We start from the raw sequence: 22,663 nt of genomic DNA on the forward strand, positions 1-22,663 counted from the left end.
AGCAGCAAATGCTGGACAGGGTGTGGGGTCAAAGGAACCCTCCTGCACTGCTGGTGGGAATGTCAATTGGTCCAACCTCTGTGGAGAACAGTCTGGAGAACTCTCAGAAGGCTAGAAATGGACGTAACCTACGACCCTGCAATTCCTCTCCTGGGGGTATATCCTAAGGAACCCAACACACCCATCCAAAAAGATCTGTGTACACATATGTTCTTGGCAGCACAATTTGTAATAGCCAAAACCTGAAAGCAACCCAGGTGTCCAACCACAGATGAGTGGCTGAGCAAGTTGTGGTCTATATACACAATGGAATACTACTCAGCTATTAAAAATGGTGACTTCACCATTTTCAGTCCATCTTGGATGGAGCTTGAAGGAATCATGTGAAGTGAGATAAGTCAGAAACAGAAAGATGACTATGGGATGATCTCACTCATAGATAGAAGCTGAAAAAACAGGATCAGAAGGGAAAACACTAAGCAGAACTTGGACTGGAGTTGGTGGACTGCGCCAAAGTAAAAGACTCTGGGGTGGGGGGGGGACTCAGGTCCTGGAATGTGATGAAGAAGGAAGACCTAGTGGGGGCTGAATTATTATGTGGAAATGTTACGCATGTACAAATTGTTACATTTTACTATCGACTATAAACCATTAATCCCCCAGTAAAGAAATATTGAAGGAGTTGGGCGGTAGAGCAGTGGGTTAAGCGCACGTGGCACAAAGCGCAAGGACCTGTGTAAGGATCCCAGTTCGAGCTCCCCACCTGCAGGGGAGTCACCTCACAGGCGGTGAAGCAGGTCTGCAGGTGTCTGTCTTTCTCTCCCCCTCTCTGTCTTCCCCTTTTCTCTCCATTTCTCTCTGTCCTATCCAACAACAATGACATAAATAAAAACAATAACTACAACAACAATAAAAAAGGGCAACACAAGAGAAAATAAATAAATAAATAAATATAAAAAATTTTTAAAAGAGGAAGAAGGAGGAGGAGAAGGCGGCCAAGGAACACTGCCTACTGGGAAGAAACAATCAGGGCTGTAAACTTGATTAACCTGGCACCGCCTGGCACTAGGCTGCAAAGCCCTTCACACGTCCCCTTTTCTGTCACCCCTGACCCATTCCCCCCATCTCCCCTGCCTCCAGGCTCCCTCCGCTCAGACACTGAGACATTCCTACTGCTTCCTCAAGCACACCAGGCACATTCGTGCCCCAGGGCCTTTGCATCGACTGCCCCTCTACCTGGAGGCCTCTTCCCCCAGGAAGCTGCACGATTTCCTTCTTTGTCGTGTGCAGAAAGTCTGTCACCCATCTCTGTGACTCCTTCTCCCCCCCATCCCCGCCACCATGTCCGAATTTGCACAAAGAGGGGTGGGGCGGGTAGAGAGACAGCTCTTCTGGTAGGGTGCATGCCTTGCCAGCCCTACAGCCCCGTCCCCGTCACCACATGGGAGCACTACAGCACCGCAGGAAGCTCCCTACTGTCCTATGTCCATCTACCTCTCTCTCTGATTCTTTCTTTCTGATTCTTAGCTCTGTGTTCCTGTCTGAAAAAGTCAGCCTGACACGTGAAATCCTGCACACACGAGACCTTGGCACACAGACCTTCAAGCTCTCGGCTGTGAGATAAACCAGAAACTCAAGGGCCTGGGTCCTTTTTAGACAGTTCTGATGCTCCCGGGATGGAGGACTGAGTGAGGCTGCAGCCTGGAACGCTGCTTGTGAGCAGAGAGAGAAGGGAGACATGTTCTGCGCCTGTGCTCATTTGATGTGTAATTAAATAAAGAGTGTTGAAAATGCATTTACCACAGTGTTTTGTCTTCGGTGTCTCAGGTCCCAGACATGGGGAAGAGCTAGGCGGGGATGCACCCTCTCAGAAAACCACCAGGCCGTGTCCTCTGAGAACCTCACCCAGGGCCCAGTCGGGGAGACAGTGCAACTTACCAGAGCACAAGGTTTGCATGCCTGAGGCTCAGGGGCCATAGGTTCAATGCCCAGCACCTCTTAATGCCAAAACTGAGAGGTATTTCTCTCTGTGTCTGCTATTAATAAAAATCATTATTTTGGTAACTTTCTACAAGTTTTTTTTTAATTATCTTTACTTATTGTGTAGAGACAACCAGACACTGAGAAAGTAGAGGGAGACATAGAGGGAGAGAGACAGAGAGATACGTACAGCACTATTTCACTACTCAGAAAGCTTTGGCCCTACAGGTTGGGACCTACAGGCTTGAACGGGGGTCCTTGAGCATTATAGCATGTGACCTCAGGTAGTTGCGCCATCACCCGCCCTCAAAATCACTGTTCTTAAAAAGGACAATATTGGGAAGTCGGGAGGTAGCACAGTGGGTTAAGCGCAGGTGGCGCGAAGTGCAAGGATCAGCGTAAGGAACCCGGTTTGAGCTCCTGGCTCCCCACCTGCAGGGGAGTCGCTTCACAAGTGGTGAAGCAGGTCTGCAGTTGTCTGTCTTTCTCTCCCCCTCTCTGTCTTCCCCTTCTCTCTTTCTTTCTTTTTTTTTTTCTGTCATCACCAGGGTTTTACCTCTCCAAGACAACTTTTCTTCAGAGAGACACACCATAACAGCTTCCTTTGAATACAGTGGAAGCCAGGCTCAAACTGGGCCCAGCCCTTAAGTTTCCTTCCCCCCCCCCACAATATCTATTTATTTTAATGAAAGACATATAAGGAGAGAGAGAGAATGAGAGCACTGTGCAGCTCTGGCCTACGGTGGTGCTGGGAATTGAACCTGGGACTTTCTGTGCCTCAGGCATGAAAATCATTTTTGCAAAACCATTGTTCTGTCTCTGCCTTAAGCATGTGGATGTCAGCCTCACAGGCTCTGGGCCAGTATTTCCTCACTGGTCACCTCAGGTACAACAGAGCCGAGGTACAGACAGTCCCAGTCGCCCAGGGTTGACTGAAATTCTTCCGGGAGAGCTCAGCCTGTTCCTTCCAGATGGGAACCCCAAGAGAAGCCCCTCCTGTGTCCTGCCTGCCTGGTGTGTCCCCTCAGGCTGTGTGCAGTGACACCGTGTGCCCCCACCCCTCCCCCGGGAGCCATCAAACACAAAGTTTTATTTCTTCAATGAAGCTCCAGGGCCCAGCACATATCAGATGTCACTGCTAGGCAGCCTTCCCCAGGCCAACCTTCTTCTGTTCCTACTCAGAGGGAGAGAAAGGAGCCTGGGCAGTGGCCCACCCAGTAGAACCACATGTTACCAAGCGCAAGGACCCAGGTTCAAGCCCACGGTCCCCACCTGCAGGGAGGAGGCTTTGTGAGCAGTGGAGCAGTGCTGCAGCTGTCTGTCTTTCTATCTCTCTCTGTCTCTATCAAAAAAGAAAGGGTGGAGGGAGAAGGCCTCAGGGGACAGTGGAGTCGCCGGTCCCAGCATTACCCCTGGTGGTAATAGTAATAATGATAACGATGATGATAATAATAAATTTATTTTTAAAAGATTCAACCTCTTTGAAAAAAAATTTTTTTTAAAAAGAGGGTGAGAAAGGACACATTACAGCATTAAACCACCATCCATGGAGCTTCCCCTGGTGTTGGCCATGTTCTTTTTTTAACTTTATTTGATAGGACAGAGAGAAATTGAGACCGGAGGAGGTGAGAGAGGAAGAGGAAGCGAAAATGAAACACACACAGCCCTGCTTCACCACCCGTTAGGCTTCCTCCCTGCAGGTGGAGAGCAGGGGCTTAAACCCAGGTCCTTACACTTGGTAACACATGCGCTTAACCAGAAGCACCACTGCCCGGCCCCCTTCCAGGCTGCTGTCATGTCGTTCCAGGGCTGGAAGTCAGGGTTTCATAAATGCTATGGCTTCAGACCAATGGCTCCAGCCAGGCAGCCAAGCTGCCTGGGAGCTACTCCAGGGCAGGCTGGGGGGCGTTCTGGCCCCTGAAGCGCTGACCCCAAAGTCTCATGATCCCTGAACTGGCCCAGCCAAGGTGGAGATGGCTGGCACAGGACAACAATGGCCACCTGTGAGTCTCCCCGACAGGAGCGGAGTCTAGGTAAAGCCTGCCATCTAGTGGACAAGAGGAGAATTCCCATTTCATTTCTTTTTTTTTTTCTTCATCAATATTACTGCAGGAGCGGAGTCTAGGTAAAGCCTGCCCTCTAGTGGACGAGAGGAGAATTTCCATTTCATTTCATTTTTTTTTCTTCATTACTGCAGGAGCAGAGTCTAGGTAAAGCCTGCCCTCTAGTGGGCGAGAGAAGAATTCCCATTTCATTTTTTCATCATCATCACATTATTATTATTATTATTATCCACAGAGTTATCACTAGGACTCAGTACCAGCACTACAAATCCACCACTCCTGGTGGCCATTTTTTTTTATTAAATAGGACAGAGAGAAATTAAGAAGAGAGGCAAGAAATAGAGAGAGACACCTACAGACCTGCTTCATGGCTTGTGAAGTGTCCTCCCTACAGGCGAGGAATGGGGGCTTGAATCTGGGTCCTTGCACATGGGTGTACCAACACCACCACCAGGCCCACCCACTTCATGTCAGCTGTGTCCAGGGTCCTTGAATTTCTTCCCTCTTGCAGTCTACCTGTGCATCTCACTGAGAGGCCAATGCTGATTCCGACAGGCCTGGAGGGAACCTGGGAATCTGCATCTCTAGGCAGAAGCTTGGGGAGCAGCTAGAGTGCCCCTCTTGGACAGAACAAGCATCACTGGGGGAAGTCACAGAGCCACAGCATGGGAGCTGGACTCCAACAATGCCAGGGTATTTTGAGGCATCTTGCTTGCCAGCCCATAATTCTACCCCCTTGTGTCTTTTTTTCTTTTTTAAGATTTGCTTTATCTCCTGAACGGACAAGAGAGACCCAAGTGGCACTCCGGCATGTGCAGTGCTGAGGAGGATCGAACTTGGGACCTCAAACTTACAAGTCCAGAATTCTACCACTGCTCTGCCTCCCAGCAATTTCTGGAGTATTTGTGAAGAGCTTCCAGACATGGGGGTGGGGTGTGAGGTTTCCAGCCCTAGAGTTCTAGTTACCGAGAAAGTAAAAACAGAATGAGTTTCTGGAGACACAGAGACAGACCTGGGTGGGGTAGGGAGAGACACCAAGTGGCTATTCACAGGCTCAGAAGAACAACCTAGCCCAAGGGAGTGCTACACACACACCCCACTAAGGACAGTCCTCAAAGTCACAAGTATCCATCACTGACATTCAACTACCACTACTAGCATCAGCAGACACCTTTCTCTGTCTTCTGCTCCCATTTTTCCAAAGCACTACTCAGCTCTGAACTTACGACAGTGCTGGGGACTGAACCCCAGACCTTGAAGCCTCAAGCATGAAAGTCTTTTGCAGGAACTTTTCTACTGTCTGCCTCGCCCCCAAAGCCCTAGGCGCCAGAAACAACAACCCCTAAGATGTAGACAGAGGTGATTCCCTAGCCACCACCACCCCACCACCACCACCGCATTCCCACTTCTGGATCTTTCTTCAAGCCGGCTTGTGTCTCTCCACACCTTCCTTCCCACCCTCGGAGAAACAGACAGATGGAACCCCACACATCGCGAGCGCCTGTGGTTGCTGCCGGATTCTTCGAAATGAGATCATAAGAGGAGGCAGGTTTAAGCCTCTCTCTCTCTCTCTCTCTCTCTCTCTCGATAAGGCATCAAGTAGGACTCATCAGGGAGAGCGACGCTTTCTTATGACCTCATTGTTCATCACGTAGTTTCTCTGGCATGGTGGCTCAGTCCTGTGGTAGACAGCAAAGTCACTTCATACCTTTCCTGTGTCATTTTAAAACTAAGCATAGGAGTAGTGCAGATACTCCATCCAGCCTTTAGGTTCGTGATCAGTCAACAACTTGTTTGGCTTTATATGTTAACTCTCCTTTCAGCCACCAGGTTCCAGATGCTAGCAGGATGCCAACCAGACTTCCCTGGACAGACGACCCCACCAATGTGTCCTGGAGCTCCAATTCCCCAGAACCCTGCCCAACTAGGGAAAGGGAAAGACAGACTGGGAGTATGGATTGACCTGTCAACTCCCATGTTCAACAGGGAAGCAATTACAGAAGCCAGACCTTCCACCTTCTGCAACCCACAACGACCCTGGGTCCATGCTCCCAGAGGGATAGAGAATGGGAAAGCTATCAGGGGAGGGGATGGGATACGGAGTTCTGGTGGTGGGAATTTTGTGAAGTTGTACCCCCTCTTATCCTATGGTTTTGTCAGTGTGTCCTTTTTATAAATAAATCAATTAAAATAAAAGATACTTAAAAAAATTAAATAATCACAGGAAAACAACAAAAGTCCTTCCAAAGTAAGACATTATGTCTCTTGGTTCAAAAAACAAATCGAGACAAAAAAAAAAAAGAGGCCTGGGAGGCTGGCATAGATGAAGCGTTAGACTCTTGAGCCTGAAACCCCAAGCTCAATCCAAGCACACAGCCCATCTGTGGGGCACCGAGAGAAGATTCCACAGTGGGAGGCAGGGTGTCACGTGACTTCTTCACCACAGGAACACAGCACACGTGCGTGCGTGCACACATACACACACACACACTAACAAGGTGCCTGGCCAAGCCGAGCTACAGGGAATTTGTTCTCCGATGGAGACACTACACAGCACTTCAACAAGCCGACTTTCAAAATCACAGTTTCTCAAAGAAATAAAGAAATAAAATGCCAAGCCACTGAATGAAATCTTAGGTGCCAGGCGGCCCCAACACTAGTTTCCTAAGGTGTATGGGGGGTGGGACGGCACGGAAGTCTGCACACACAGGGCAATTTCCTGAGAATGCTGTTTCCCAGAAGTCGTCAGATCCTCTGAGGCAACTGTGACATCCAGAAAAGAGGTTCAGAGGCTCAGTGGGCAGAGCGCAGGACTTGCAGGTCTGGAGTTCCCAGTTCGCTCCCTGACACCGCTTGTGCCTTAGTGGGATTCTGGTGTCTGCCTGTCTCCTAGGAAATTCCCTCTCTAGTTTGTATAAAGAAATTTTTTTTATCTTTATTTTTTTTTAAAGGGGATTCAAAAAAAAAAAAAAGTAAGTCCTTTGTCCAAACTCCGCTACCTCACACCTAAGACTTAGACATTTCATCAGATCCAAGTTTTACCACAGAAATAAGAATTAGAAGAAAAGGAAAAAGTCAGATAAGTCTGGATTTGGAGGGCTGGGAAGATAACTTAGCCTTGAGTACAAGAATTGCCTGCCTGAGGCCACAAAATCCCAGGTTCAATCCTAGGCACCACCATGAGTCAGAGCTGAGCAGTGCTCTGGGGGCTTTTCTGTCTCTGTCTCTGTCTAAAGTTTTAAATTTTAGTTGGCTACATGCAGGCTGAAGTGTTTAGAAGGGGGTTATGAAACACACCAACCCACCAGGTTTGACTGAGAGTGAGAGGAACGGACCTAAGAATAAACAAATATTGGAAATATTAAGGGCAGGATCCAGGCAGCTAAATGAATGTCCCGTGTGAATTTCTTCTGACAGGGCTACATGTTGGACATGCTGGGCATTTTCTGTAATAAGAGGTTGAGGAAAGTCACTAACTAGTAACATCTAGGGGAGGAGAGGTCCCAGACTGGGCCCTGCCTTGTCGAGAGGTTAACTTCCGTTCTCTGGGCCTCCGTGACCCTGTGACTCTGTGGTGGCAGGTGAGGGTCCTGTCCCCCATGATGCTTTGGGGGCCATCCAAGGACGGTGATGGCTCCTTGGTTTGTTTCACTTTGCTGTGTGGCATTTCTAGAAAGAGCTTTGGGAAGGATGGGATTTGGAGGCACACACTGCCCCCTAGTGGGCATCAGTGACTTAGCGTGTGAGAGAATGTGTAAGAGAGAGAGACAGAGAGAGAGAGAGAGAGAGAGAGAGAGAGCGCTTTAGAGTTTTCTCTATGTAACATTTCACCTTTTTGTTTGTTTGTTTGTTTGTTTGTTTTTTCCCTCCCCTCTCCTCTGTCCCTTGAAAGCAGAGAGTCAGCTGAGGGGGAGTGTCTGTGGTTGTGCAAAAAGCAGACAGAGCCTTCAGGTCACCCTGACTCTGTTCCAAACTCCCGGATCTCAGATGCAGTTACGAAGGAAGCCACGAGGGCCAATGAACTAGCTCACTGAATAGTGCGCTACTCTGCCCTGTGCAACCCAGGTTCAAGTCCAGCCTCTGCTGCATTGAAGCACTGAGGAAGCTTTGGTGTTCTGGCCTCTTTCACAATTTATATTCTCATTCTCATTTTATCTCATTTTATCTCTCTCTTTTTCCCTATTTTTAAAAAATGGAGGGTGGGGCTGGGTGGTGACATGTCACAATGTGAAAGGACCCCAGTTCAAGCCCCCAGTCCCCACCTGCAGGGGGAAAGCTTTGCAAGTGGTGAAGCAGGGCTGCAGGTGTCTCTGTCTCTCTCCCTCTCTGTCTCTCATCACCCTCCTGATTTCTAGCTGTCTCTATCCAATAAATAAATAAAGATAATAAACTTAAAAAAAAACCCATGAAGGGCCAGGTAGCAGAGAATCTGGTTGAGCACACACATTAGCATGCATAAGGACCAGCTTCAAGCCCCCACTCCTCACCTGCGGGGCGGGGGGGGGGAGCTTCATAAGTGGTGAAGCAGAGCTACAGCTGTTTCTCTTTCTCTCCCTCTCTCTGGCTCCTCCCTTCCTCTCCTCTCTATGCTTATCAAATATAAGAAAGAAGATTATAAAAAGAAAAAGGAAAAAGGAAAACAATGGCCACTAGGAGAAGTGGGTTTGCTACGTAGGCTCTGAGCCCCCGTGATAACCCTGGTGGCAATAAATTGAAAAATATGAATATTAATGGTAAACAAAACAGGAGGAAATGGAAACCGCACTGAAGAAAGGGCTCTGTGGCTGCGAATATTTTGAAACTCGTAAGGGCCAGTGAACTGTGATCTGACAAGTAGGAGAGCCCCCGAGACCCTCAGTCTGGATGGCAGCCACCACCAGTGAGTGACAGAGAACACGTGTCAAGGAGCTCGAACCCAGAACACAGAGACCAGAAGCCACACCCAACCAACCACGGCACCCTTGGGAACCCCCACTTGTGGTGATGCTGTGTGTCCAGGGAGCCACACTGCCCGGGCTCACACCTGAGATGCCTTCCCCAGCTCCCCTGCACCCCCAGCAAGTTGTGTAACTAGCTCCGTGCCTCAGTTTCCTCACCTATGAAATGGAGACGGTTGAGCTATGAGTGAGCCCAGCTATGTGAAGTCAGCACCTGGCAAATGGCAGCCGGCAAAGGACAAAATAACACAGCCGATGTGACCGTCCTCTTTGGCCCTGACACAGAGTTTGCTCCACCCAGAAGAGCCCTATGTTACCTCACAGCCTCGGCTTTGCCATGGCTTCCTTCCGGAAGCTTCCAGTATCCTCTCTCAGCTCCCACAGAAACATCTCTCTACACGTGCAATGCGATAGGCTTGGCGGTCTAGACTTATTTCTCCAACTAGGCTGTGGAATCCCTCACAGGCAAATTAAAATAAAATAACTTGGTCCCATCTCGGGCCAACTTGGCCCTCAGACTCTTCTCCAATGAACGAATGAACAGCCATGTTGACCGTCCCCCCTAGAACATGCTAGCCCCCGCACATTGTGGATACCCACCACGCCTCCTGCACCACACACACCTCACCACAAATGCAAAACCTCCCCAGCCTGTCTTTCTTGGCTCTCCTGGTCCTGTCCCGCCATCTTGGTTTCAGAAGGTACAGAGTCGAGTGGAGTCCAGGTGAAGGCCTCTCAGAGGTTGTCCCATGCCATGCTCCGGCTCCTTGTTAGAGTCCCCTGAGGTGACAAATGTCTCCTTCTCAGTGACATGAGGGGCCGGCTGTGAGTGGGCAGGCTGTCTTCCTTCCTCATGGCTGGGTTTCCAGAGACCCTTTTGTCATCTACTATGAAGGCCGCTAACAGCCTCGGCTTTTCCCAGAAACCTGACAGGAACTTACGTCTCTTTGGGGAGGCTTCCTTCTCCTCCTTCACTTTCTTCTTCCTAATCCTCCTCCTCCTCCCCCTCTCTTTTGTTTGTTTAGAAAGAAGCCTCAGACATGCCCAGAAAGTTCCAGAATCTAGAAAGAGGCAAGAACACACACACTCCGAGTTCTCCAGAAGACATCAACCAAGATAGATCCAGCTTCCAAAAACAAGAGAACAACTCTGTTCATTTAAACCTCTTGGTTCCTCACACTCTGTGACCACAGCAGGGGAATGGGCAGGACCACCCCTCATGCCCCTTCACAGACACGTTCTGGGGTTATCTGAGAGTCATCAGCTCAGGTTTGTTAAAATTGGCTTATTATTATTATTATTATTATTATTATTATTGGATAGGATGCACAGAGAGAGAAACAGGTACCTGCAGCACTACTTCACCACTTGTGAAGCTTTCCGCCCCCCACAGGTGGGGACCGGGGGCTTGAACCAGGATCCTGGTGCATGGTAATGTATGCCGTCAACTGAGAGCACCACCGCTCAGCCCCTCATCAGCTCAGACTAAGCTACTCCAGAGTCTACTGGTGACTACTGGGGAAGTCTTTGATCTCGGATATGTGGGGGTTGCTACATTGTGCCACAGGGAACAAAGACCACACACAGACACACACACATACACACACACACACACACACACACACACACACACACACATGAAAAGCCTATAAAAGTATTAGCTGGGAGTCAGGCGGTAGTGCAGTGGGTTAAGCGCAGGTGGCACAAATCGCAAGGACCAGCATAAGGATCCTGGTTCGAGCCCCCGGCTCCCCACCTGCAGGGGAGTCGCTTCACAGGCAGTGAAGCAGGTCTGCAGGTGTCTGTCTTTCTCCCCCTCCTCTCTCCATTTCTCTGTGTCCTGTCTAACAACGACAGCATCAGTAACAACAACAATAATAACTACAACAACAATAAAAAACAACAAGGGCAACAAAAGGGAAAATAAATAGATAAATATAAAAAATAAAATATATATCTTAGTTAGGGCTGGGAAGACAGCACAGTAGCACTGAATGAGACTTGCATGAGAAAGTTCCCAGGTTCAATCCCTGGTGCCACCAATAACCAGAGCTGAGCTGTGCTCTGGTCCAAAATATATCAGTTAAATCACAAAAAGAATAAATAAGATGGGAGATAGGTGTGTGTGTGTGTGTGTGTGTGTGTGTGTGTGTGACGCACAAGGAATTAAACTAAAAAGAAACTTAGTCCATATTATTCACAGCCAGTGGGTAGCACATCTGGTTGAGTGTACATGTTACCTCATGCAAGGATCTAGGTTCAGGCCCCCAGTCTCCACCTGGGGAGTGTGGGGCGGGGAGCTTCCCAAGCAGTGGAACAAAGATGTAAGTGTCTCTACTATTCTCCTTCCTTCTCCCTGAGCCACCCTTTACCAAAAAAGAAAATCACCATCTTAGTTCAAAAAACAAAACAGAAAAAGAGGCCTGGGAGGTGGCACAGTGGATAAAGCATTAAACACTCAAGCCTGAGTCTCAATCCAAGGGAGTACACACAGCCGCCTGAGGGGCACTGAGGGAAGGTTCCACAGCGGGAGGCAGGGTCTCACGTGACTTCCTCACTTCATTCAGGAATGCAGCAGACACACACAATAACAAGGTGTCTTGCCAAGCTGGGCTATGGGGAATTTGCTCTCCAGTGGGGACACTACACAGCACCCCCCCGACTTTTAAAATCAGTTTCTCAACAAGAGACTTTTTTCAAGCCTAGTTGGAGAGATAAATCCAGACCACCAACTTCCAGTGGTGGAGTCATCCATCAATCACCAAGTTCAAGCAGCATGTCTGGTGGCATAACAAAGAAATAAATAAATAAAAACATGACAAGAGGAAAGAAAAAAAAGAAGAAGAAAGAAAGAGAATTCAACAAAATCTAGGCTCACAAGGCTCCTTAAGCCAGTTTGCCAGTCAATAAATCGAATCATAAGCCTACTTATCTCATTAGGGTTTCTGAGGAAAAAAAAAATTCGACAAGATACTACCATCAATGACTGCAAAAAAAAAAAAAAAAAGAAAAAGAAAAAAGTCAGCTGTTGTTTTCTTCTATTACTGACGGCATGAGCCCTTCCTTGGAAGCATAACTCCTTTGAGCCTCTGTCTCTTCGTTTTCAAAGCAGAGATAACAGATTTCACAGAGCTGTTTCGGAGACTAAAGGGTCTAAGGCTTTGAGCACCTTGCACCCAGTGAGTTTGAGAAATGCTGTCCTGCTCACATAATCGGGCCATTGTAGTTCCTCAGGAGCGACACTAGATGGCAGAATAGTCTCATTTTTGCCCCCACTTTAGCCGATGGAGAAAATCGTCAATATTGATGGAGCCAAGCCACTGCAGAGGGTCCCTGGGAGATTTCCAGGCATCTCACAGGGAAAGAGTCCGATGCCACTTACCTTCCTTTAAGAGGAAAAGGCAATCCAGTGAAGTGCAGGCGTTCCCCCAAGAGGCACCCAGAACTCACCAACCGCACTCCCTAGACCTGCTGTGTTGTGCAGGGATTTCATCTTCCAAACTGCAGGCAGTTTGGCTAATGCCCCTGCCAGCTGGGGGGGAGGGGGCTCAGCACGGCCCTGCCCCCAGGACTCCACACTCCACCCCATTTCTTTTCCAAGCCAGTCCCTTCCCTGCTCAATGTCCTCGGGTCCCAGGTATCAGGCAAGCCTTTGTGGGAATGAATGAAGTGACAGCCCTTTGTGTCACAGTCCTTGGGGAGAGAATGGCTTCCTAGTCATCTTCTCAGCCAGGTGAGCACTGGACATCTCGCTGGATAGGGCATCTGCTTTCCTGTTTGAGCCAGATTTGAGCCCCAGCACCATGTGGAAGGTGTTGCAGTACCAGAGGAAGCTCCAGTGCTATGGAGCTTCCCCCCTCCTCCATTTATCTCTCTCTGAATGGAAAAGTAGAGATCCTGGCTCAATATATATATTCGTATAACTGGGACTTGTGGAGCTGCCACCAGGTTAAGGAGGAAACACTTCAGGGGCTGGCAGTGCCACACCTGGTTAAGTGCACACACAATCATGCCCAAGGACCTGGGTTCAAATTCCTGGTCCCAGCCTGCAAAGGGGAAAACTTCATGGGTGGTGAAGCAGTGCTGCAGGTATCTCTCTCTCTCCCTCTCTGTCTCTCTCTCTCTCTCTTTTGCCCTTTTACCTCTTGATAGCTCTACCCAATAAAATGGGAATTTTTTTATTGTTGTTGTAGTTATTATTGTTGTTATTGATGTTGTCATTGTTGGATAGGACAGAAAGAAATGGAGAGAGGACAGGAAGACAGAGAGGGGGAGAGAAAGACAGACACCTGCAGACCTGCTTCACCGCCTGTGAAGCAATTCCCCTGCAGGTGGGGAGCTGGAGGCTCAAAACAGGATCCTTGTGCTGGTCCTTGCGTTTTGCGCCACCTGCGCTTAAACCGCTGTGCTACCACCCAACTCCTGGATTTTTTTTTTTTTTTTTTTTTTTTAATAAAGGAACATTCAACACATGGCAGCTCCCTCCCCCGGACTCTGCTAGACAGTACCCCTCATCCCTGCACCTCTGCAAGATGTCACCCTCTCCCAAAGGTAGTGTTTCTCATCAAGATGGTACTTTCCTGGCTGGGAAAGTGGAAGGAAGAAACCAATCTCCCTTCTCCATATCTTCATAAAGGAAACAGCAAAGGCATGACAGCAAGTGAGGGAGAGGTGCTAAGTTGTGCTGGGGAGACAGCATAAAGATTCTGCAAAGGCTTTTCAAGCCTGAGGCTTTGAGGTCTCAGGTTCAATCCCCAGCACCACCATAAACCAGAACTGAGCAAGATTCCAGTCTCTAAATAAAAACTAAACTAAATTAAACTAAACTGAACTAAAATAAAATAAAATAAAATAAAATAAAATAAAATAAAATAAAATAAAATAAAATAAAATACAATACAATACAATACAAGAAAGGCTAAGTCCAAAAGCCCAGGTATCCACTTCTGAGCTCCGCCAGGCTCGGGTGCTATGAGTCCCAGGTGTGGGGTACAGGTCCGGGGTGCAGAGGGCTTGGCAGGCAGGATGGCACTGGCCCCTCCCTGCACCTGCAGCCGCCCCCTCCCACCTCCAGCCTCCAGCCTCCAGCGCCCCCGCCCCTCCGCCCCTCCGCCCCCAGCGAGGTCTGGAACCCATGGAGCCGAGCCGTCACGGGACTGCAGCGCCACCTACCGACCACGATGAGCACCTCCCGCTCGATGTGCGCCTGGATGTAGATGCGGCCCCGGCGCTCGGTGTGGTCGGTGCCGCACAGGCTGGGCACGTTCATGACGCAGCGCTTGTGCACGTTCATCATGCAGGCTGGGGGGGGGGAGGGGACAGTGTGACCCTGGATGGCCCCAGGCTGCCCGCCCACACCCAGCCCGGCTGGTCAAGCACCCACTGTTCGGGAGGGGCACCCCAGGAAGCTTCTAAGGTGGGGTGAGGGGGGCTGGCCAGCACTGCTCCCTCCCTCCATCCACAAGTGGTGAGGCCAGCAGGAAGAGTATCCTGGGACCTGAGCACCCAGTGCCCTGCTCACCCACACCCATCCCTGGGGCAGGGGCAGGGGCAGGGGCAGGGGCATGGGCAGGGTCCCCTTGGGCGCTTCAGGCTCCAGGGCTCCAGAGAGGAGGTGTGACTCTGGGGGTCCCCTGCCAGCCACATGTGTCTCTATGTCTCTTGTGCCTGCTCCTGTGAGTGTCTGTCTGTCCTCTGTCCTGTGCCCTCTGCGTCTGTCTTCACCATCTCTCAGCTCTGTCTCCATCTCTCCAGGAACCTGTGTGAGTGTCTCACAGGGTCACTTCTGGTCTTCACATCTGCTGGCCCATCTGTCTGTCTGTCTGTCTGTCCCCTGTTTTGTCCACTCTCTCTCTCTCTAGCTGACCTTCTTTGTTGCTTTCCCTCCTCCCTGTGCCCAGCACGTGGGTGGTTGGGTGTCTGTCTGTCCCCTTCATTGCTGTCGTGTATTTCTACACCAAGTGCACAGCCAGGGATTGCCAGCGCTCTCTGTCCCTGTGTGAGTGTCCCTCTGTCCTCCTGGGTGAGCCACCTCGAGTCCTTGTGACAGTGGCAGAATCAGCAGCCGGCCATCACAGTCCCCTGTCTTTCTGTAGCTGTCAGACCCATGGGCTCCCCTCTTCTGTCTGAACCTGGGGTGCTGAGGGTGGGGCATCTTCTCTGACAACCACACCCCAGGACTGCTGACCATAGCTGTGTGCCTGGCCTGACTCGCTGTGACCACCAACCCCCCCCCCAGAGACTATCCTCTTCCACATTGTGACCCTCACCCTGGGACTTGCTTTGATCTGTAGAATCACCCTCTTCTCTTTCTTTTTTTCTTTCTTTCTCCTCTCTCTCTTTTAAAATATTTATTCCCTTTTGTTGTCCTTATTTTATTGCTGTAGTTGCTATTGTTGTCATCATTGTTGGATAGGACAGAGAGAAATGGAGAGAGGAGGGGAAGACAGAGAGGGGGAGAGAAAGACAGAACCCTGCAGACCTGCTTCACCGCCTGTGAAGTGACCCCCTGCAGGTGGGGAGCAAGGGGCTCGAACCGGGATCCTTATGCCGGTCCTTGGCACTTTGTTCCATGTGCACTTAACCCACTGCACTACCACCTGACTCCCCCCTCTCTCTCTTTATCTTATTGGATAGAAACAGAGAAAAATCAAGAGGGAAGGAGTAAACAGAGAAAGAGAGAGACAGAGAGATACCTGCAGCCTTGCTTCACCTCTCATGAAGCTTCCCCCATGCAGGCGGGAAGCAGGGACTTGAACCCAGGTCCTTGTGCGTGGTAATGTGCACTTAGCCAGGTGTGCCACCCCTCACACCCAGAATCACCCTCTTGAAGGGCTGGGGAGTCGCAGGCCCAGACTCTCCTGCCCAAGGACATGTAGGCTTCTGTGACCCCCACCACCACCTGGTGACACCAGCCCATGATCCCAACCCAACTCGGGTCCAAAAGATCAGCTGTCAGACTCCAGGGCTCAGTGCTTCCAGTTCTGGATTCGGGGAGAGGGACTCACTACTGGGGCTTCGGGGGGCCTACCAAGGGTACTTACTGTCACATTTCATGCCCTGGTGGAGAAGACCGTACAGCAGAGACCCGCAGTGGTCGCAGAACGTGGGGCTGGAGTAGGTGTGGATCTTGAACTTGTGTTTGCTCCGGGGGTCCTAAGGCCATGAGATACAAAGCAGAGGTTATTCCTGGGAAGAACCGGCATTCACACCATTGGGCCCAGCCTTTCAGACTACTGTGTCAGGGCTAGAAGATAGCTCAGCGGGGAGGGTGCATGCCTTACCATGTGTGAGGCCCAGGTTTGAACTCTGGCACTGCATGGAGAGCCATGGCAGGAGGAGAAGGGAGAAACTCTGGAAATGTGGTCTCACTTCCTTTGTGTCTGTATCTATCTATCTATCTATCTATCTATCTAAATGAAAAGGGTAGGTAGGACCAGGCAGTGGCCCACTTGGTAGAAAACACACTGCCAAGCATGAGGACCCAAGTTTGAGGCCTTGGCCACCACATGGGGGCTCCTGCAGGGGGAAAGCCTCACAGGTGGTGGGCTGGTATTGTGATGTCTCTCCTTCTCTGTCTCTCTCTCTCTATCTATCTGTTCCTCACCTTCTACCCAAAGAGAAAGGAGAGAAAATAAAAAGGCCACCAGGAGCAGTGGAGTGGAGTTGTATAGGCTCTAAAGTCCATTGGTCACCTTGGTGACAAATAAACAAAATTTTAAAAGTAGACCCAGGAGTGATGAAATAATACCTGGTCCTGGCCCCAGCTCTGAAACAAAACAAAATAAAACAAAAAAAACCCTTTCATCCTAACAAAAACAGAAAATGAACAAGTCAGAAAAAAAAAGGCAACATTCTATGTGTGAGTAAAGTGATAAGTGTTTTTCCTGAGGAAACTGTTAACTTCCAAAAGTTAAAAATAACCCCGTTGTTGACTAGAATGATCACATTCCTCGAAAACCTTGGTTTTCCCAAGGGCAGGCGGAAAAAAAAAAAAAAAACTAACTCACACAATCACTACTCTCTAAAAAGTCTGAAGAAAGGACACAGAGGACACAAAGAAAGAACAGAAAGGACACAACTACTTTGGAAAAGTGTCAGCGTTGGGGCTGGGTGGTGGTGCACATGGTTGAGCCCCAGCGATGACCCTGGTGGCAATTTAAAAAAAAAAAAAAAAAGAGGCACTGGGGTAGGAGGGGGACAAATGACAAAAAGGGAAAATTCTGTCTCAATAAAGACTAAAGACTCCTCTGTCACTGAAGGCTTTTTGAGCACTGGTTCCTCCTCGAGCTGAGAAACAAGGTCTCCAGCCCACCTGAAACACCACCTGTTCATGACTGGTGGTGGCCTGTAGGGGGCACTCAGGAGGCAGCCGCTCCCCCATTCAGACTCTCAGGAGGAGGAGGAGGGATCTGTGTGGTGGACTGGCCCAGCCTCAGTGGGCAGGGCTCTGTTCTGGCTCCTACGCTATTTAATATTTACATCAGTGACCTCCCAGAAACTTCTTCAAGGAAGTTCATCTACGCCGATGACATCTGCTGTGCAACTCAGGCATCAAAGTTCGACATCCTTGAGGAAACACTCACGAAAGACATGTCTCTGATATCTGATTACTGTAAAAAATGGCGACTAATCCCTAGCACTGCAAAAACGGTATCATCTGTTTTCCATCTACACCATGCCTCGGCCTCGCGTGAGCTTAATGTGCAGCTTGGCGATACAAGAATCCAGCATGAAGCCCAGCCAGTCTATCTTGGCGTTACTCTCGATCGCACTCTGTCATTTCACGAACATCTCATAAAAACTGCAGCAAAGGTGGGCGCGAGGAATAACATCATTGCAAGACTGGCCAGCTCCTCATGGGGCGCGAGCGCTTCCACACTACGATCATCATCTCTGGCATTATGCTATTCCACTGCAGAATACTGTGTCCCAGTATGGTTCCGTAGCCCCCATGTCCACTTGGTCGATTCCAAATTATATTCCTCCGTGAGGATAATTTCTGGAACCATCCATTCCACCCCGGTTCCATGGCTGCCAGTTCTTAGCAACATCGCCCCGCCAGATATTCGTCGGGATGCGGCATCATCTAAGTTCACTTCCCACGTCTACGCTCGACCGGACCTGCCAATATACGCGGATATCTTCGCCCACCCTGTCCAACGCTTGACGTCTCGTCACCCAATCTGGTCCCCTATGCCTACACTGAACTTCTCTGTTCCAGACTCTTGGAAACAGAGTTGGCAGTCAGCCGAGGTAAAGAACAAACACCTCATCACAGACCCCTGCAAGCGTCAACCCGGCTTTGACCTAACACGTTATGATTGGGCCCTCCTCAATCGCTATCGAACAGGCCATGGCCGGTGCGCCGCTATGTTCCATCGCTGGGGAGCCAGAGACGACCCGAACTGCCCCTGCGGCTCCAGACAGACTATGACCCACATAGTCAATGACTGCCACCTCTCCAGATTCAAGGGAGGTCTCGAAACTTTACATCAGGCTCAATCTGACGCTGTTGACTGGCTACGGAAGAAGGGCAAACGCTAGAAGAAGAAGAAGTGGGCAGGGCTTGCCAGGCTTTAAACCTTTAGGTCCTGTGGTCTTGCCCTTAGAAAGTTGGGGAGTGGGAGTCAGGGAAGCAGTTACAGAGGCCGGACCTCCCACCTTCTGCACCCCACAATGACCCTGCGTCCATACTCCCAGAGGGTTATAAAATAGGAAAGGGAAAAAGATGGGATATGGAGTTCTGGTGGTGGGAATTGTGTGGAGTTATACCCCTCTTATCCTATGGTTTTTGTCAGTGCTTCCTTTTTATAAATAAAAATTAAAAGAAATCTGGGGGTGGGGGAAGGGCAGCCTGGGCCAGCTCTGCCCCCATCTCTCGGGCAGTCTGTCTGTCTGTCTCTGTCCTTCTCACAGGGCTCCTTGCTCTACTGATTGGCAGAAGAGCTATGACTTCCCTTTGATCAGGATTCTAATGTCCTTAGGTCTTTCCAGTGTCCCCAAGCCTCTGTGAGTTTGACCTGGAGACTGACTTGTGGCAACATCTCCACCAGCCAAACCCCTGTTGCCTTGATTCTAGCTTTTTTTTTTTTTGCCTCCAGGTTTATTGCTGAGACTTGGTGCCTGCACTATGAATCCACTGGTCCTGGAGACTATTTTTTCCCTTTTGTTGCCCTTGTTGTTTTTTATTTTTATTGTTGTTATTGCTGTCGTTGGTTGTTGGATAGGACAGAGAGAAATGGAGAGAGGAGGAGAAGACAGAGGGGGAGAGAAAGACAGACACCTGCAGACCTGCTTCACCGCTTATGAAGCGACTCGCCTGCAGGTGGGGAGCCGGGGTCTCGAACCGGGATCCTTACACCAGTCCTTGGGCTTTGCGCCATGTGAGCTTAACCTTCTGCGCTACCTCCCAGCCCCGGATTCTAGAACCTTCAGTCATTCACACTCACATGGGCTGCCTGCACTGCAGACTAGCTTCCAAAGACGTGAGTCTCCTGTTCTCACTTCAGCCAAGCCTAAGTATCGTGTGTGTGTGTGTGTGTGTGTGTGTGTGTGTGTGTGTGTGTGTGTTTCTCTCCCTCTCCCTCTCCTCACAGTGGTATCACTGGGCTTTATCACCTGCATGTGGGGGTGTGTATGAGTCTGCACTGGTGCTCCCAGCAGCCACCTGTGCCCTCCTGGGCACGTTACCTTGGAAACGCTCTAGAGGGCATCCCTCCCAGGCCAAACCCCAAGCATCTCCATCCGACCAGAAGCTATCAGAAGCCTTATCCTTCTCAGTGCCTCTCTTCAACAGCAGCAAGTGCTCAGTGGTGCGAAGGGTGGGGACGCGGGGAAGGGAGAAGACCATTCTCACACCCAATGTGCCTTTTCTTTATCTTTTTCTTTCCATTTTTTATTTGTGACTAATAAGGGCTACCAGATTGTAAAGTTGCAGTGTACAGTTCCACACCCCAATATCCTGGCATCTACAAAGAGCAAACTGAGCTCAAAGACACGGCTTGTGTGAGGTCACAAGGAAAGTCAACAGAGGAAGCAGGACCAAAATCCAAGGTGGCCAGACGCCCAAACGGAGGGCGTCTCTGTGTGGGGACAGCAGTGCGGTGTGTCACCTGGCTTCCTCTCTGCTGATCAGCCATCCCAGGGGGTGGCCCAGTGAGTGGGGGTGCCACTTCACCCCTACACCAACACAGCAGCTGCTGGTGACAGCCCTCAGACCAGACTCTTCACCTTCAACTTTCTTGGCAAAGCCCAGCTCACTGTGGTCACCTGTCACGGGACACAAGCTGAGGATTCAGGAGGGAGGAAGCACAAAACAGAGGGCAGAGGGTGCTCTAAGCTCAAGCCCAAAATAGCGTCTCTCTCCCCCCCTCCCTTCCTCCCTCCCCCCCCCCATCTCTCTCAGACTGAGAGGGCAGTGATTCCTCCTCAAGTTGAGAAACAAGGTCTCCAGCCCACCTGAAAGGAAACACCACCTGTTCATGACTGAGAGAGAGAGAGAGAGAGAGAGTGTGTGTGTGTGTGTGTGTGTGTGTTTGTTCAGCAGGTGGACTGTGAGCTGGCCAGGCCCAGGACGCTGAGCTGAAATAAAAGGCAAGAAAGCAAAACACCCACCACCACCACCACCTCCACCCCAACAAAGTCTGATGGATAAGGAAGGAAAAGCAGCCTGCAGATTCAAACTGTGTCACCTCAGGACATTTAAAGACTCCCTGAGGGCCAAGTCCCAGAGGACAGATGGACACATCAGACTGAAAATTCATGCAGGAAATAACTGTCAGAACAGGGAGGGTGGAGGTGGTTCTGAGCTAGCTGTGTGACCTCAGACAAGTGACTCGGTCTCTCGGAGCCTCTGGTTCCTTCTCCATAAATGGAGATGGTAACAGTACCCATATCATTGATCATGACGGTAAAATTCTCATCACACTACCCAGCCCACAGGCCAGACAGATTTTTTTTTTAAATATTTGTTTATTTGTTAATGGATAGAGACAGAGAGGAATTGAGAGGGGGGAGGAGGGAGAGAGGGAGAGAGACAGAGAGACAACTCCAACACTGCTTCATCACTTAAGAAGCTTCCCCCCTGCAGGTGGGAATTGGGGATTTGAGTCTGGGTCCTTGTACACTGTAATGTGAGCGTTTAACCAGGTGGGTTACTGCCTGGCCCCACCAGGCAAACTCTTAGCCTCATTACTCCACAAAGGGGGAGGGGGGGAATAAAAGAAGAAGACTCACAGTGACACTTCCCAGACTTGCATGACTAGGGAAGAATCTCAAGAGTATATTCTCAGGTGAGTCAGAAAAGCAGCCAGGAGATGGCTTATCTGGTAAAGCACACACTGGGTCGTGTGTGAGGATGCAGGTTCAAGCCCCCCAGCCACCACATAGGAGCACCTGCAGGGGAGAACCCCATGATCACGAGAGTAGCACTGTGGTGTCTCCTATCTGTCCCTCTCTTTGTAAAAAAAAGAAAGAAAGAAAGAAAAGAAAAGGAAAGAAAAGAGGGAGTCTACCATAATCCTGATAAAAATTATATAAATCCTGATAAAAATTACATAAATTGAAATGGAAAAACCAACAATAACTCAAGGAACATGAGAGTAAATGTTGTTTGCTGCCCTTTGCCTGAAAGTAAAGCAGGGTTAAAAAAAAATACACACAGGGAGTCAGGCGGTAGCGCAGCGGGCTACGGATCCCAGTTCGAGCCCTGGCTCCCCACCTACAGGGAGTCACTTCACAGGCGGTGAAGCAGGTCTGCAGGTGTCTGTCTTTCTCTCCCCCCTCTGTCTTCCCCTCCTCTCTCCATTTCTCTCTGTTCTATCCAACAACAACATCATCAACAACAACAATAACTACAACAAGAAAACAACAAGGGCAACAAAAGGGAATTAATAAATACCTTTAAAAATTCACACACACACACACACGTGTGTGTCACAGGGCCAGGCAGTGGCAGACTTGAGTGAACACACTTGTTATCATGCACAAGGACCTGGGTTCAAGCCCCCGTGCCCCACCTGTAGGGGAGGAAGTTTCATGAGCAGTGAAGCAAGTCTGCAAGATGTCTCTCTGTCTCTCCCCTCTCTATTTCACTGTCCTCTCAATTTCTCTCTGTCCTACCTAATCTAAAAAAAAAAAAAAAAGATTAAAATAGCCACCAGGAGCAGAGAATTCCTCATGCAGGCACTAAGCCCCAGTGATAACCCTGGTAGCAATAAGAAAGGAAGGAAGAGAGAAAGAAAGAGAGAGAGAGAGAAAAGAGAACGAAAGAAGAAAGAAAGAAAGAAAGAGGAAAAGAAGGAAAGAAGGAAGGAAGGAAGGAAGGAAAGGAAAGGAAAGGAAATGAAATATATCATAACTGTATTAAGTGCACCTCCAACACTTGTAGAATAATGTTTTGTGAACTCTAACAAATTCATTAAAGCAGCCATAGGGAGATGCTTACACATGTTGTTGTTTTCCCCATTAGATACACATGTACCGATGGTAAATATCAGGCCCACTAAGAGAGTAGCAATAACTAATAGTCAGACAGAATAATTATAGCAGTGTACTGTCATAAAAAATCACACACACGTGGTGGTGTCTTTCCCAAAACCCCTGTTTGGGGTCCGGGGTAAATGACACCTTGAAAAAGCAAAACAAGGGGTTGGGGGGTGGCAGGCAGTGATGTGCCTGGTT

General features: G+C 49.5%; 1 protein-coding gene across 3 annotated transcripts in view; it reads right to left on the reverse strand.

The window, feature by feature from the left end:
* PRKCB (protein kinase C beta) overlaps positions 1–22,663 on the reverse strand; it is a 250,463-nt gene that overhangs the window by 138,586 nt on the left and 89,214 nt on the right. For all 3 annotated transcript variants that reach the window (XM_060172806.1, XM_060172807.1, XM_060172805.1), the window contains exons 4-5: positions 16,024–16,135; positions 14,153–14,281 (exon numbers count right to left, since the gene is read on the reverse strand). In XM_060172806.1, coding sequence (XP_060028789.1) covers positions 14,153–14,281; positions 16,024–16,135 — 241 coding nt within the window. The remainder of the gene's footprint in view (positions 1–14,152; positions 14,282–16,023; positions 16,136–22,663) is intronic.

This window comes from Erinaceus europaeus, chromosome 15 (assembly GCF_950295315.1).
Source record: "Erinaceus europaeus chromosome 15, mEriEur2.1, whole genome shotgun sequence".
In the NCBI taxonomy this organism is placed as follows: domain Eukaryota; kingdom Metazoa; phylum Chordata; class Mammalia; order Eulipotyphla; family Erinaceidae; genus Erinaceus; species Erinaceus europaeus.